Source organism: Sesamum indicum, linkage group LG13, assembly GCF_026168435.1.
Source record: "Sesamum indicum cultivar Baizhima isolate 11 linkage group LG13, ASM2616843v1, whole genome shotgun sequence".
Classification (NCBI taxonomy): domain Eukaryota; kingdom Viridiplantae; phylum Streptophyta; class Magnoliopsida; order Lamiales; family Pedaliaceae; genus Sesamum; species Sesamum indicum.
The window spans coordinates 10,614,323-10,631,885 of record NC_142669.1 but is presented as its reverse complement, the minus strand read 5'-3'; the positions used below and the strand labels follow the sequence as shown (position 1 = coordinate 10,631,885).

Sequence of the window (17,563 nt, the reverse complement as noted above, 5' to 3'; positions counted from 1 at the left end):
TTCGAAACTTTATAACTTGCCATCACTTTTGGTGTTTGTAAACTTAGTACATTAACCTTAAAAGAAAACACTAATTGGTGCTCTAGCATTGAACTATATATGTCAGTGAAAGAAAGTTCTAACTATCCCAACTAAGAATGCATAGAAAGAGGATGTGACAAACATTAAATAAGAAATAACCACAACCTTAGCGACAATATAGGATCTCAAATTCCTGCTACTAAGGAAGCACTATCATTTTTCGGACTTATCCACCTCATTAGAAAGTCACCTGTAAACAACCCTTTTCTTTTCTTCATGTGAAAATATCACCCTTCTGTAGAGAATGATGTCGGACTTGGAATTCACGCAGATAAAGAAGTTCATTCAAAAGAGTTTGCTTCAGCTATATATTAAATTTTCAACAATACATGAAGTAGATAACAAAAGATACAAATCTAAATCCAAAAGCATGACTTACAATATTAGCAGTGTGGAGATCCTTCACAACCATCTTGCACACTATGGTGATGCTGAAGCAAACAAAAAGACTGTTTCCTCTCAAGTCAGTGTAATACTGATGGCTTCGAAACTTCATCATTTGCCATTGCTTTTAGTGTTTAAATAAACTAGGACATGTACCTTAAATTGGTGCTCTAGCATTGTCCTACATCAAACATGACCTCCAAATCCCAATCAAATCAAAGAAAGAGATACAGGTAATTTTCAGCCAATAACAATTGTTGATCTCCAACCATCGTTTAAGCACCAAAGCAGCTTCGGAATCACTTTGAAACAAGATGCACGTGTGCATTTGATTTCATGCAGAAATTCCACCTAAAACTAGGACACCTTTAAAATTTTATACTAAAGCTAGGACATTACCCAAAAAATTGAACAAGACTAAACAAATTGATTTGGGAATATAATTTCTAGCAAATTTGCACAAGGCTTTCATCTGACACTTTCCTTTGCCTCTCATAATCAACAGCAATGACCTTAAAAGGAAACACTATTTGGAGCTCTAGCAATGACCTACGGTCCTACATATATACTTCAATAGAATATTTTAGTTCTATTTTTCACAACTAAGAATGCTTAAAAAGAGATATTTGTGGCCATCATTAAATTAGAAATAACTACAATCTTAGCTGTAATATAAGATCTCAAATTACTGCTCTTAAGGAAGCACCATCATCTTAATAGAACCTGAGAACCACCTAATTCGAAAGTCATCTGTAGACAACACTTTCCTTTCTTTCATGTCAAAATATCCTTCTTTGTAGAGAATGATGTTAGACTTGGAAAGTCATGCAGATTAAGAACTTCTCTCGGGATATGTTTTTTCAACTACAAAACATGAAAATAGGTAACAAAAGATACAAATCCAAATCCAAAAGCATGACTTACAAGTATTAACAGTAGGAGATCCATCACAACTATTGCTTATTCCCAACCATCAATATAAGATGGTTTGCAATGTGCAATAAACTTCAATGGATCAGGGCTCCCATAATTGTAGACGTTTGAGTCCTATTCTCATCATACTAGCCATTTCAATGACAAACTCCACTTCTGAACTTCGGAACTCGCAGTCAATATAATTTTATAACTAAAAATTTGTAGATTCTCTGCTACACAATTCTAACAAAGAACACAAAATTACATTCAGATAAAGCCTTAGTCATGCTCAAATTGTTGATTAATCAACACATGGGTCATGAAGCACACAATACAGTAGGCTGCTCTCATGAGTTTTGATGTAACTCTCATGAGTTTCGGTGTACACATCAATTTCAGAGTCTTCATGATTAGAAGAAGAGACTACTAGATAAATTAAGCATGCTTCATGAGAAGAGTCAACTCCCAAAAAAAAAGGGATTGAATAGTTATTAAAAGTACGTGTACAAGATACTATAACTATAAGACAATCAACTACTAGAAAATAATAATGAGCAATCGAATTGAAAACAAATTAAAAATAAAATTTAAAAATGAACCATAAAAAACACGACATCAGAAAAATCAAAGAATGTCAAAACATAGAAAGGAAAAGGCATAATGGAAAAAATCAGAATTAAAATATAAAAATATGGGAAAATACAAAAGTGAAAATCAAGAACTATCAAGAAAACACAAAAGAAGATTAAAAATAGTAAAAAGCAAACACATTAACAAGAAGAAAGAATAAACCAAAACAAAAAACATTTCAGTCAATTAAAATATAAAATATGGGGAAAAGAATACAAAAGTTAAAGAAAGTATCGATTAAAATAGAAAGTACCAAAAAGGTATAAAGTAAGAAAAAACAAGAAATTGCAAAATTGAATCAAAAACTGAAAAAAAGAAGTACCAAGCACACACAAAATATAATAAAAACAAGAAGGGTATTGTGAGTTCGAACCTTCTTGTTTTTGATGTGTTTCCATGGAGTTTTCGAGAGTATTCTTCCATCACTGTATCTTCCATCAATCATACGACCACTTTCTAATCCCATTCATTCCACCCAAAAGAATCAAAAACAAATACAAATGAGAAGTTGAAAAACTATGAACAATCAAATATCAGAAAAGAACTTCTCGATCGCGAGAAAACATCATAACTGAGAATTGCAAAGAAAACCAATCAAAGGAAAAAAAAAAACAAAAGAAAGAGAGAAATGAAATTGAGAACCAGAATAGAATGTGAGCAACCTATTTTGTAGGGAAGAAAAAATTTTACCATTGTGTGTGAACACAATGCATTAATTTCAAAAATATTTACCGTTGTGTATGAACACAATGCATTAATTTCAAAAAAATTTACCGTTGTATGTGAACACAATGCATTAATTTTGGGCTGAACCGAGCCTTCTCTATTGGATCCATCTTTTTGGGTTTGAGCCGGCCCTACTTTTTCTATTCTTTCCAGGATTGAGAGAGCCTTTATTTCTAGTTATGAAGCAACAGAAACACGCTTTTCTAAAAATAAATTTTAATCTGATCGCGCTATCTAACTTTTTTACATTCTCTACTTTCTATGTTAGTAAAACCCCATCCCACCAAAATATGGACTTCTTTTTGGTCAATGGATCCCATGTACACTCAATTGGACTTCTATTCATCGCTTCACTTTCTTCTGCTTCTCTTTCCTAATTTTATTTGAATTTGATTTCAATTTGTTATTCCACTAATTATAAATTCAGAAATTAAAATATGACCTACAATCAAGAGAAGAGTCTGATAGTAGTGGTCTGCGATCGAGATTCTACCGGACGGCGATGAATCGGCGACAAATAAGGTTGACGGTCATGGTTTGAGCCTAGTCTCTACAATTAACGAAAACTCAAATTGAAGATAAGAAAATATTCCTCTTGAAGAGATGATTCAAATGGTATCGCTGGCGGTCGGGAACTCGCCTGGAGGGCGCCGAAAACTTAGAGACAAATTTTCGGCCAAAAAAGGGGGGCGATGCTCAGTTTTTTCTTCTTCTTTTTAATTAATTATAATTATATTAGTTAAAATATATTTTAATTAATTATGAATATTTTAAATAATTATAATAATTATATATTTTAGCTAATAAGAATAATAATTATTATTATTGTCATTAAATAAATTAATTAATTAATTATAAAAATTAAATTTAACAATTAACAATTACAAAATTATTTGAATTTAAATATAATATAATTTATATTTAATATTAAATAAATTAGATATAGTTTAATATCTTATTTAAATTATAAAAAATATAAAAACCAAACAAAAATAAAAAAAAAAAGGCATTTTAGTAAAAAAAAAAACACCTAAGAAAAATGTCAAAAACAGTTAAAAAAAATACTCCCACACCCATAAAGAGCGCATGTAATGCACCTTCTATTAATTACTAACGAAATAGGTGTTTTTTGTTGAATTTTATTAAATACAGACAGTTTTAGGCTATTTCTAAATTATATAGAGTTTTTAGCAATTTCAACATAATACAAATAAATTTTTATGCATTTTAGCCCAAAATGTACACTAGTGTCATATGTAACAATTGGTTTTTACTGGGGTGTGTTTTGCCAGACTTGAGAACTACCTAGCCTAATTTACCTAAGCTGGAAAACTTAATAAACTTTATTCAAATAAATTAATATAATTTTTAAAAAATAATTATTTATAAGTATCTAATAAATTAATATTATGCTAAAAGCATATCTTTTTGTATATATATATATAAAATTTAAGTTAAAAATCTTAATAAATTATATATATTTATAAATATAATTCAAAGTAGATGTTGGACAAGACCTGAGTTTGACCTAAACTTGATCGGGTCCACTAAATAAAAAAACCATCTTCTAGCTCGAACTCGTTAAGTTCAGGCTAAGCCCCAGGCAGGTCCTGGTCAACAGCTCTATTTGCCCTCCCTAATTTTATAGACGATCTTGTATATTTTTTAAAATTTCATAACTTTTTTATGTAAAGAAAATTATAATATTATATATGATGCAATGGGATTTTATCAAATACTAATGAAGGAATTTGATATTTTCTAAGATAATAATTTATATATTTATAATATCACAAAAATTACTTGTATTTTTTTCTAAATTGTGAATCTGGTTTCGGGCTTCAATCAAAGGGTTCCAACAATGTCGCAAACTTATCGGTATAGTTCATTGTATTTTTTTTAAAATTGTATAAAAAAAATTAAACTCATTAAAGATAATGGCTTAGTTGTATCAGCTCCCAAAACAAAACTCTTCCAAACTAATATTAGATTTTTAGGACATCAAATTCATCAGGGAACTATTGTCCCAATTCAAAGATCTCTAACTTTTGGAGAAAATTTTCCACACCAAATTTTAGACAAAACTCAACTACAAAGATTCTTAGGAAGCCTAAATTATGTTTCAGATTTTTATCAAAATCTTAGACAAATATGTAAACCATTATATGAAAGACTAAAAACTCCACCACCACCTTGGACTCGAATTCATACAGATTTATTGAAAAAATTAAAAATAAAAATTAAAGAAATTCCTTCTCTAAGTATATGCCATCCAACTGCACCAAAAATTGTACAAACAGATGCATCCGAATATAGAGGTATTTTTAGTCAAATTATTAATAATAAAGAAACAAAGTAAGATATTATTCTGGAGTTTGTAAAACTACAGCTCAGAAAAATTATCCTACAATAAAAAAGGAAATATTATCTATTGTATTGTGCATTTCTAAATTCCAAGATGATTTGTTAAATCAAAAATTTCTCTTAAAAATTGATTGTCGAGCTGCAAAAGATGTACTTACAAAATATGTTAAAAATTTAGTTTCAAAACAAATTTTTGCAAGATGGCAAGCTTTATTATCTGTATTTGATTTTGATATTGAATATATTAAAGGAGCTCATAATTACATTTCTGACTATTTGACAAGAGAGTTCTTGCAGGGATATCAAAATCGGGTGAAGATTCAAAGCTAAAGGTAAGCCCTTTAGCAAAGTCAACAACCCAAATTCTCAAATTAGAATACCCTTCTCTAATGTCAGAGAAGACCCAATTGAGACCCCAAAATCTTCAAATTTTATAGCCACAAATTCCACAGAATCCGAAACCATTATGGGTCTTACCCCCATCTCTCTAACCAAAAACACAAAATCTTACCCAAACAACCCCAAAAACACCATGATTACCACAAACTCCCATCCAAATTACCAACAGATTTACCCCTTTGGGGAAACCAATTCCTCTTGCCCCTTCCAAACTCACTCAAACTTATAAGGACATAGCAGGGACTTCTACTACTAGACCTACTAATTCTCAATCCAATTCACCAATCTCCCCATATTTTGAGAAAACAGACTTTCACCTCGATTGTGTAATTAAAGATGAATGGATAAATGAACAAACTTAAGACAATCCTGTTTTAATGGCAACAATGGTTCTTGATGAAACCATAACAGGATTTACGAAAATTCTCAAAAGACCCAACAATTCTATGAAGACATTCTTGTCTCAACATGATCTATTTTTATTCAAAATATTCCCCCAAAAGGAGCCCTAGCCAACTCCTCACAAATTGATTACAGAAAAATTTACATAAATTTCATTCTTTCTTAATCCGATTGGGGAATAAGTCCCTATGACTTCAAAAATATATCAAACAAAAAATATCCTTTGATATCTTATTGGGACTATATCAAAGCCTTTCAACATTTCCTTCTTAAACAAAATGAGAAAAATACCATGTCCTTTTATTTTTTTTTGGCACCAAAATTTTTCCAGCGAAAATTCCGAACTGGTTTGTCAAGTGGTGGTACTATTTTGGTCCAGAACTGCAAATTCTTCCAAAATCGGTTCAAGAAGCATTCAAATTCTTCACAAAAAATCTCAAGGTCAATATGTTTCCAAAACAACATCTCCCCAATTTACTCAAATTCTATATCCAACCTAATTTGACTTGGATTCTGAAAATCGAACCCCAATTCAAACCTATCCAATTTGATGAAGATACAGTCATATTTTCCTTGGGGAAGAAATGCTGTGTAAAATGGTGGGACAAAATGAATACAGAAATATTTGAACAAACAGCAATTTTGGAGTGGTTCAAGCAAAATCCCACAATGTACAAAATATCAACAATTCTTGGCAAAAAAATCAATTCAGAGCAAGAACAATTTCTATTGATGAAAAATAATTTGTCAGCAAGAATTGCCAAAGCAACAACCAGTGAAGAAATGCAGAAAATTCTTGAAAAAATTCAAAGTGACAAAGAAGATTCACCATCACCAATTCATCTCAGAGATGAAAATGAGGATGATTGTTTTGGTATTTTTAGTCTAATTCCATAAAAATTTAGTTTGATGTAACAAATTTCATTGTTGTAACAAATTTCATTGTTGTAACAAATTCAATATTGAAAATGATGTAATCATAATGTAATCATGATGTAAAAAAAATCAAAAATCCAAAAATTCATTTCAGCTTTTGCAGACAACTTGCTGCATTATGGACGTGTGATGGACAGCCACAATCAGCAAATAATTTTCAAGTGCATGATGAAGATCAACCATTTCTAAAAATGGAGGCATTTGTTGGAGAAGCAACTACAACTCATTCTTGGAGTTTTTCTCACACACACTCTCTAGCGTTTGCTTGCTTCTTTCAAGTTCTTTCTCTTGTTCTTCATCTCTTCTTCCAAAATTATTTCTCTTGTACTTTATCATTTCCTCTTCATTCACTTCTTCTAACAGAAATAAGATGTCTTGGATAATTAGTATCTTTGTACATCTAATTTTTTTGTAAAATCTTTGTATACAAATTCTCGAAAATTCAAGTAAGTTTTCTTCCACTCATAATTGTCTTTAATTTCTGCTTCATTGAATATCCTTGTTATAATTTTTATAATCTTTATATAATTGATTGTCATATTCATTCTTTTAGATCTTTATATTTCCTTACATGATTATATATATATATATATATATATTAATTCAATTATATTATTATTTATCAATCATTTACATTCAAGTGAACTAATCTAAAAAATTTAAGACTCCGTAACATTATTTATTGTGTAATTCTTTGACTATGTATATATTTTAAATAATAAATAATTAGTTATATAAATATATTATCATGCTGGGTATATTTTTCAGTATCTTGATAGGCAATAATGTTTGTTTGAAGGCTTGAAGTGATAAAATTAAATTTTAATATTATTTTTTAAATAGTATAATAAATGATATACTATTTAAAAAATTCTATCGAGAAAGAGTTATTTGTTAATTGGTTTCAATAACTCCGAATTCATTGATAATGGATAAGAATTAAATTAAAAATAAAAAAATAAACTCCGAATTAGTATTATTATTAATATATGTATTAAGTGATAATAATTTTAATTTGTCATGGTGATGGATTTCATAGTTAGTCGTAATCACATTAATGTTTGGGTTCGAATGGGGTAGGTTACAAGAATTTTAAATTTTAAATCTAAAAAAATCGTACAGAATAATTATATATAATTGATTTAAGTTGTTGAATGTTTATCCCAGTTAGAAATAATTATGTGACTAGATTTATCTTATCATAGTTAATGTGGTGGATATGGATTGTATATATATCTTATCATCAGTTGATAAGTTGATAGAGTCGAAGAAAGAGCTTGAAATAGGTTATAAGTCACTGTGACTTATTATAAATAGGAAACTCACAAATGCAACTAAGACATGAGTTATTACGTTCCTTCAATTACATAAGTAACATAGAATATCCCGCACCTTCAGATAATGTTGGGTGTGTAGTGGAGAACCATCAATCAATTCCAAGGGTTTAAAATGTGGATGTTGAAAAAAACAGTAGTTATCTTGCTTTAACGGGCGAAGAATCACTAGATCAAAGAAGTAGTTAAATCCGTTCATGATACAAGACATATCCAAAGAGGAAGTGTATGCCCATTCGCGATTTAGTCCATACAAAATCCACACGGTTGGTGTTGGGTTGCCCATATTAGTATGTTCAATGTGCAAATTTTTGTGAAAATTTGCCTACACAAACAAAAGGGAATCATGCATAAAACACAAATTATGGGAGCAAATCATATCAAATATGCATATTTTAATGCACTCCGATTGTGTATCAAATGCATATAAAATATGGAATCAATAATATCAACGCCTATTATTACAATAAAAACAATACCTACTATTCAATAGATACAACATTACACATGTAAAGTGAAATTTAAATCCATAAAGTGAGGTTCAAACTCATTACCTTAATAGTTATGGGACTCCAACCGAACTAAACCTCATCAATGAGAAGGGCGTGTTCTTGCTACAGTGTCCGGGCCGCTCCCCTTTTATATAGGAGTGGATGTTATTATGCAATTAGGATTGATAGTTAAACTTCACCTCTTGCAAATTATTCCACTCTCCGATCCCTCAACAATAAAATTGCAAATAAGCCATTCCCTACATGATCGGGATTCGGCCTCGGGCTTAATTTAAATAAAATTCAATTAAGTCCAATATATTCTTTAATTTATTAATTAATTTATCTAATAAATTATTTAAGATTCAATTTAATTGATCCAATCAATTAATTTATTATTTTTGTATGGGTTTTAAGTGATCCAATTAGGCCGTATGTGTCAATTTAATTCAATTAATGCCTCCACAATTTAATATTGAGTTAACATTCTACATCATCTAATCCAACTTTTGAGTTAAATTGCTTCTTGTCACTAGAGAGTTTTCTACAACATCATTCTGTGCACTTGTTCCAAATAGGCACCTTCGGACACACACACTTCTACACCAATATCCATGAAAATGAAATATTCTCCTTACGAGCATGTGTCCTGTGGGCAAGTATAAGCAACATATAAAAAATAATAGAAAAAAAAAAGTTCATGTAATTGATGAAATTAAACAAAGAGAGTTGATGAGAGAGGTATTTGTTAGACGATTTTTAATTTCATATGGTATTTATAATTTTTCAAAGAACGTAGAGAATAATTATGACTATGCAAACTTGAGAAAAGTTGGTCTTAATTAATTTATTCTAAAATTAAAGAGAGAGAGAGAGAGAGAGAGTTAATGAGGGGCACGACAGAAAATTGATGTGGCAACCAACTCGTGGAATCTTTTAATTTGAAAACCAGTTTAGGTGAGCTGTGTGTTGAGAAGTGCAGTGGATGCCAATTTCTGTCCAGCTTAAGTAGACTTCCTTTTCTTTGAAAACTACTCAAACCATTATGGTAGGTAATCAACCCCTCATTAATCTCTCTAATTATTAATTAATTAATTAATTAATGAAAAAGTCAAGGGTTTCTCCGACCACTCTCCCCGCCCCTTCCTGAAAACGAGGATCCCACACATGTTACCATATGTTCACACATTTCACTGACATTACGGAATCTAACATAGTTGCTCACAAAGATGTGTAGGATGTGATGTTTTTCCAAACTATGGTAATGATTGTGGGATTGTATTTTATGTTTCGAATTCGGATGTGTTTTTTATTTTATTTTATATATATATATATATATATACATATTATGTGTATAAAAAATTTTAATAAAATATATGACATTATTTTTATACGGAAGATAGAAAAATTGTACTTTTGATTCTATAAGACAGAGAGGGTTGCACTTTAAATCCCATAGTTTAGGAGCTTAGCGTATTTGATCTCATAGGATAAAAAGTTGTAGCGCTTTGGTCTCGTAGGATAAAAATTAAGATACATTTGGTCCCATAAGATAAACAATTGTAGCATTTTTTGTCCGTAAAATGTGCTAAGTTCGTAAAATGTAGGATCAAAAGTAGATCTTGTATGACTAACATTGCATACAAACATACAAATTACTACAGTGTCATCAGAGTTAAAAGAGGGCTAATAGATTAATTTCATTCTTTTTAATTTTTATAATTGGGGATAGTAACGTGTATAAATACCTTTTTATTATCTGAAAAAAGGGTAAGATAAATCAAGTTGAGAACATTTTGTATTTTTTGAATTGAAATTTGAACAAATTTAAGCTGGCCTATACAGGAAAAATTGATTATTTTACCTCATATTCCATTTAGGAGGTGTTTGCAAGAAATTGAAATAATTGCTTCTCAATTTATTGATGAAAAGAGTGGTTTTGTTTTACAATTTCTGTTTTTGAACTGTTTAACTTAAATTGATTTAAATTAAAAAATTATAAACAATTCTCTACTAACTTATGTAGCTTATTAGTAAAATTATAAAGATATCCAACTTTAACTTCTTTTTTCACTTTTAGATTTTGTTTTCAAAATTCGCAATTTTTAGTTTTATTTAATTTACAAATTTTTCACACCATAAAAATAGTATAATTACGGTGTATATATATATATATACCCGTATTAATTTACAATTTATTAACACCATGAAAATAGATATAATGAAAGAAAATTGTGAAGAAAAATAAAATTAATTAATATACAAAGTACAAATCAGTATCTGTATGGGTCTCGTATTTTTTCAATAATTTACGTGTCAATTTATCCCTCTCAAAAAATTGTAATTTCTCCAAAATTGATGTATATTTTGACCTAATTTACACGAACTTTACAAGATCATATCATATAAACAAACACCAAAACCTTAAAAAATAAAAAAAAAATCATCCAAAACCTCAAACACATTTCCTAACGTTGTGATTAGCGTACGAGTAGTAATTGGAATTGGAATTTAAGCTGTACTTAGACCCCTTAATCCTCATCAAACGACTTAATCTCTTCCACAGGCAGCGCCGCCGTCTAGGGGAAGAAACTCCGATCACGTGACTCACGTTCGCCCTGCTCTTACTCCGTTTAACGGTGAGCCCACGAACCTCCGGCGGCCGGTATGTCCTGATCAACGGCCACTTTATCCCGTTAAAGAACGGGTGTCGTTTAATATCCGTCGCACCCCTGGTGCATCCTAGCCTCTTCCTGGGGTCCTTCACCAACAGTTTCTCAATCAAGTCCCTGGCCTCCGCCATTCCGGGCTCCTCCCTGTCTCCTTCCGCCGCGTGGAACCTCACCCCTTTGGTTGACGCTATATTGCGCAGGGTGGAATCCTTGCTTCCTCCTTTAAACGGTGTCGTACCGTACAGTAACTCGTAAATCAAGATCCCGAATGCCCACCAGTCGACCCCGTTGCCGTGGCCGTTGCCGCTGACCAACTCTGGCGAGAGGTACTCGTGTGTTCCGACGCACGATCTCGAAAACGCCGTCGTTGGCTCCGCCACGAACTCGGTGACCCGCTCCTCCACTTGCGGGTCCCCGAAGCAACCGTATCGGGCGGACCCGACCTTAATCCGGGTCCCATTTTCCAGTTTCGGAGATACATCAGAGTGAAAACACAGATCAAAATCCGATAACATGATGTGACCGTCCTCACGGATTAATATGTTTTCGGGTTTCAGATCACGATAGACAATCCCCTTCGCATGTAAGTACTCTAGAGCTAATAATACTTCGGCGGCGAAGAACCTGACCGCCTGAACCGACAGCCGGTAGTGGGGTTGCTTCCTGAGCAAGGAATGGAGATCGCCATTGGAGCAGTAATCCATGAGAAGGCAAGTGTAGTGCGACACCTCTAAATGGGCATAGAGCGTAGGGAGAAAAGGGTGGTCGAGAGAGGAGAGGATTTGCGCCTCCGTCTGGACATGAGAGAGTTTCTTGGAACTCAAGGAATCACGGTCGACGACCTTAAGTGCGAAGTTGGCGTGTTCATAGTCGCGGAGACGGCAGAGGAATACGCGGCCGAGGTTTCCGGAACCGACGAGGCGGAGGAGCTGGAGATGCCGGAGGTGAAGGGCGCCGTCGGAGGACAGTGTAGTGACAGCATTGACTGCTGCCCAGTTGGGGTTGTCGTGGCGGCAGTGGGGGCGGGTGTGGATGTTGGGAACGGCCGTGGAGGGAGTGGCGGAGGCGGTGGAGAGGCGGGACTCGTTGAAGCTGAGTGTGAGGCTACTCCGGGCTAAGCTGCTGCGGGCGGAGTGAGTGCGGTCGGTGGTGACGGAGGTGAAGCTGAGGTCTAAGTCTGAGTCCGCGAAAGAGTAAATGGACTCTTCGTGATCCATATTTCTACACAAATGTTGGCCTTGCGCTCTCAAACTTGCATATATATAGACACAGAGAAGAGAGAGTAGACGGAGTGGGGGCCATATAATTAATATCATAGTGTGATTGGTTGACGCAGCTTTGTATAAAAAAAAAATAAGGTTGTAAAAATTCTTGCCCAATCAATTTGACTGAACTAAATTAATTATGGAACAAGTGCATTGCACTTATCAATCACATAATAAATTGTAATTGATAAATAATTAGTTTAAATTCAACCAAACCGAGTTCAGTCTAAAATTTTCTAGTGAGGTAAAAATAAGATTAGTCAAAATTAAAATTTATTTTCGGTAAATTATAGTAAACTTTTGTAAGATTTAATACAATTATAAAAACATTATCGTTATTCAGTAAACTACAATACATCCTAATTGTAATGCTATCTCGTTAGTCTTTATAAAATTTTTGTTCAATTTTTATGATTAATTGATTGAAATACCTTTTAAGAGTGTGGACTACAATTTTATATATATTTTAAAATTTTCTACAAAAAAATAAACTAATATGCACTATGAATTATCTATTTCACACACTCTTAAATATTTTTTCATATTTTCTCAAATTTTTTTAAAAAATAAAATCAACAATGTGTAAACCATCAATATCCACCTCACTGTCTAAGTGTTACATAAATATATTTTTATTTAAGGGGATACTCACAATTCCCCAATAACGGGGGACTATTTCTAGTTATGCAAACCCTCAAAGGGAATAGGTGTTATTTACCCTTTTTTTTAAGTATGCGATTATATAAAAGTATAATTATGATAGTTGATTCGATAAGTAAAATATATTAGGTAAGAAAAAACGTGCAATGATTATAACTAATGTGATTTTTTTTTTTTTCGATCAATGAACTGTGTTTGAATTTTTTTCTTTTCCCAGATGGGAAATATATCTCCACATCAAACGCTTGCGTAATATGATACACATACATGTACTGTATTTTTTTTTTTTTAAAGTAAAAAACCACGTGTACAGTACGCATGTCCGTGTACCAATCACACATTGGTGTGACGCTAACACCTAATATGAGAGTGTGATAAAAAAAAAAATCCATTATAGAAAGACAGAATGGTAGAAAAAGAAATCGAAAATCTTCTATTTTATTTTGATATTATACATCCATGCATACAAATATTATAGACAACTATATTTTTAAATTACAATTTATATTTTTCAACTAATTATATAATAATGTGACATCAGAATATGATAGAACGATGCGATTAAAAAAGGGGACATGTGATAACAAGTTAGGTTTAGTGAGGTTGACTAAGTGATATAGAAAAGACATTAAAGTTGAAGGAAGAGAGGAGTGGAGGGGGGTTTGGGGGAATTCAGGGAGACAGGTTTGAGGTGGTTGGAAACTCATCCATCCGCCTCATTACATTGGGATTTGTGAACATTAATTGATGTGATTTCCCATGTTTTTAATCTTACATATTCATCTCTTGTAGTCTTAAATTCACTCGTGTTTATGATTTATTGTAAGAAATAATTACGGGTTTTTTTTAGTGAGATCGATAAATTATTATTATAATTATTAATATTTAATAAATATCAACGATAATAATAATTATATACAATTCACCAAATAATTAGTTCTGAGAAACGAAGTTTTGTTAGCAATCCGTCAGGCGTTGGATAAGATCTGATGATTTATTTGAGCTTGGGTGTGTGACAGTATAAATTTGACTGAGTTTTCCTATCGATCACTTGTACCGTACGCGAAAAGTAAATAATTTTTTTGTGTACTCGGCATACAGGTAAATGATGCGTATAGTTTACTTTTTAAAAATAAAATATGTATCAATCATCTTATTATCTGATGTAATGTAATGTAAATATGAAATTTTATTCGACTTATTTGTTAATATCATCAAATTCGATGAATCTTGAATGACGAAGGAACTTATTTGTTAGATAGAAGCAAACTTCAGGGATGATAAATGTAATTTTCTAAACTACAAAAAATTTATATATAATTACACGAAACCTTCAAAAAAAAAATATAATTATCTCTTTTTTTTAATAACCTATATCTTTGGAGGAAAAAATATAAATAAAGAGCACTGGAAACAACCATTTAGTGGTGCAAAGAGATCGATTCAAGAAGTCATAATGAGCAAGAGGGAAACAGATTGGATTGATAATTACCACATCAAGGTGTTTTTTTTCTTTTTTTTGATAAATGTAAGTTTCATTAATAAAACAAGATCGTACAGTACAACAGTACTCAACTGATGGTTTATCCTTCGACAGGCCAAGGGATACGCCATAATCTACATAACGCACATGAACTAACAGAACCAGATAAATTAACACTGATAATCCTCTGTCTAATATCTTCCACAATAATGGTGGCTATGTTATTCGGTGATCGCTCCGTAACCACATCAGGGTTTATCGTCTCCATCCTGCAATTGCCTCAACATTTTGTCTTCTTCTTTTTTTTTTTTTTTTTTAATAATTTCAGCAAATTTGAATAGCTTATAAACTTAAATCGTGTTTTGCTAGTGGTGTGATTTTTTAAATTAAAATTAGGAGACTCATATATATTTAGAGCAGGTAATTTTACAAGTAGATCATAGCAAAATACTGAATAAGTCGCATGTTGAATTATTTAATGCCGTCTAAAAAAATGGAGTCATGCGCCTACTCAAAATTCTTCATTTGAGAGGCTAATGAGTGTTATGCATCGATTACCGACAAACAGGTTGAATGGATTAGAAGTCCTGAAGCTTCCACCTCCATGGTAAATTTGCTTTTACACTTTAAAATATATAACTAAATAAGAGTAAAATATATAGATCAATATAGTACATATAAAAAAAAAAAGAGAGAAAAAAAAAACTGATTTATTAGTAAGTTAGTACGACAGTGTCATAAGCCGTTGTTTGTGAGTGGAGAGAGATTTTTCATTTTATATTAACATAAATTAGTATGAATAAAATAATATATAAAATGGAAGTAATTAATAATTAGAGTGTGATTAATTAGCACGTGATGGTGATCTGAAGTTCCAGTTTGTGTCTTCTTTCTCTTGTCTATGGCATTAATGCTCGGTATCAGATCCTTATTCTTTTGCACATGTAGAATGTGGATGTTGATTCAGGGTCCTCAATTTTTTAATTTTCTTTTTAATGGAGAGCGATGAATTATTATTAATTGAAATCAATTGATTATAGTTACAATTATTCTTGTTGATATTAATATTTAACAATGAACAAATAATATTATAAAACTCCTTAATTGTTTAAAAAAAATGGGACAAATACTTTAAATGTTAATGAAATTATATAATTTTTGAATAAAGATATGAAATTATCAATTTTACCGTTGTTCTACTTTCTTTTTTTTTTAGAGAGAGTGTGAGAGGAAAGGAATGAAATCATGATGTGAAAAATAAATAAATAAATAAATAAAATAATAAATCTGTGTGAACAAAGAACATTATTCAAATTATACCTCGGTTTAATTATTGAATTAGTTCACACTATCATAAATATTGTTGACTGTTCAAATTCAGAGTGATATAGATTGTTTCATTATTCAAAGGACATTATAGTAAATTTAGGTTTAATTATTTATTTTTATTTTAATTAGGACACATATCCGGATTAGATATTTTATTTTAAATTTATTATATTTTATATTTTATTTGATATATACGCTCCACATATATAAAGAATGCATCACGAATTTTATTTATTAAATTTATTGTATTTTCTATTTTATATTATATACGCTCCACATATATAAAGAATGCACGCATTTTATTTATTAAAAAAAATTATTCACATGATAACATTTTCATATTAAATTAAATAAAAAATTCAATCAGAATAAGTACCAACCTTTTTCATTAGGAAAACAAAAATTGCAATAATATTCCTTCGAATTAACAGCCATTAATCGATTGTAAGAAGCCTGCAAATTTGCATTATCTAACTCGACGTATGAATTAATTCTAAATAGATGGTGGGTATTTATTTCAATTTATTTAAATTTGTTATAATATGTTTTATATTGGATCAAATTAATATATTGCGCAATTTATCAAAAAAATGATTCAATCATATTATATATGTCATTAAAAAAATTATAATATCTAATTACAGTTAATTATCATGGTTAATAATAAATAATCGTAGCAAATAGTTATTGACCTTGATCACGCTATGATTTTTTGTCGTGGTTTAATTGCAAGGGTGGCTAATATATTTAGCCATGGCAAATGTTTTGACCATAACTCTTGACAAATAATTTTTTCATGGTGAAAAGCTAGTTTTTTGCATCGATTTTTATTTAACCATAGTTAATAGTAATCGTTTACCATAATTTTTAGTCATAATCACATATATTGTAGTCAATAGTAATTTTTTTTAGTGCATATTTACCCAACTCAGAGCAATCAGTTTGATTGTTTGAATAAAAAAAGGGCTCAAAACCATTTTTTTTTCCGAATAACTCTTGGATTGTCGGTTGAACCAATGACCCAATTTAGAATTAAGTGAACATAATAATTAACAATTACCCAAAATTTACAGGAATAACCTTTTTTTTTTAAGTAAGAGTAATGAATTATTATTAATTAAAATAAATCGATTACAAGTACAATCATTAACGTCGACATCAATATCTAACAAAAATTATTATAATAATCATATCATACTTAACAACACCTACTATTACAGTAAACAACAATAAGTCATACTATGCAGTAGACAATGCCCTATGTACATAACGGGGTTCAACCCCATGACCTCTAAGATTATAGAACCTCAAATTTAATAATTGAGTTAGGTCTCATTACCCCAAATCGTTTTTGGCTTAGCTTTAATGGAGATGATCAATTGTATAACATCAAGTACAATATTGCAATCAAGATATACTAAAATTTTTTATATAAACAAAGTTTAAAATTCAATCAAAATTGAATATTTATTAATTTGGTCCATTATAAAAA

General features: G+C 31.0%; 1 protein-coding gene across 1 annotated transcript; it reads right to left on the bottom strand.

The window, feature by feature from the left end:
• Positions 1-10,943: 10,943 nt before the first annotated feature.
• LOC105176894 (serine/threonine-protein kinase WAG1) lies at positions 10,944-12,719 on the bottom strand. The gene has a single exon (XM_011099835.3). It carries the CDS (start codon positions 12,648-12,650, stop codon positions 11,118-11,120), a length of 1,533 nt encoding a protein of 510 aa, XP_011098137.1. The 5' UTR covers positions 12,651-12,719; the 3' UTR covers positions 10,944-11,117.
• Between the last annotated feature and the right edge of the window lie 4,844 nt (positions 12,720-17,563).

What these genes read in the sequence shown, in the direction of transcription:
- LOC105176894 (XM_011099835.3), bottom strand. Translation starts at nt 12,650, where the DNA reads ATGATATTAATTATATGGCCCCCACTCCGTCTACTCTCTCTTCTCTGT.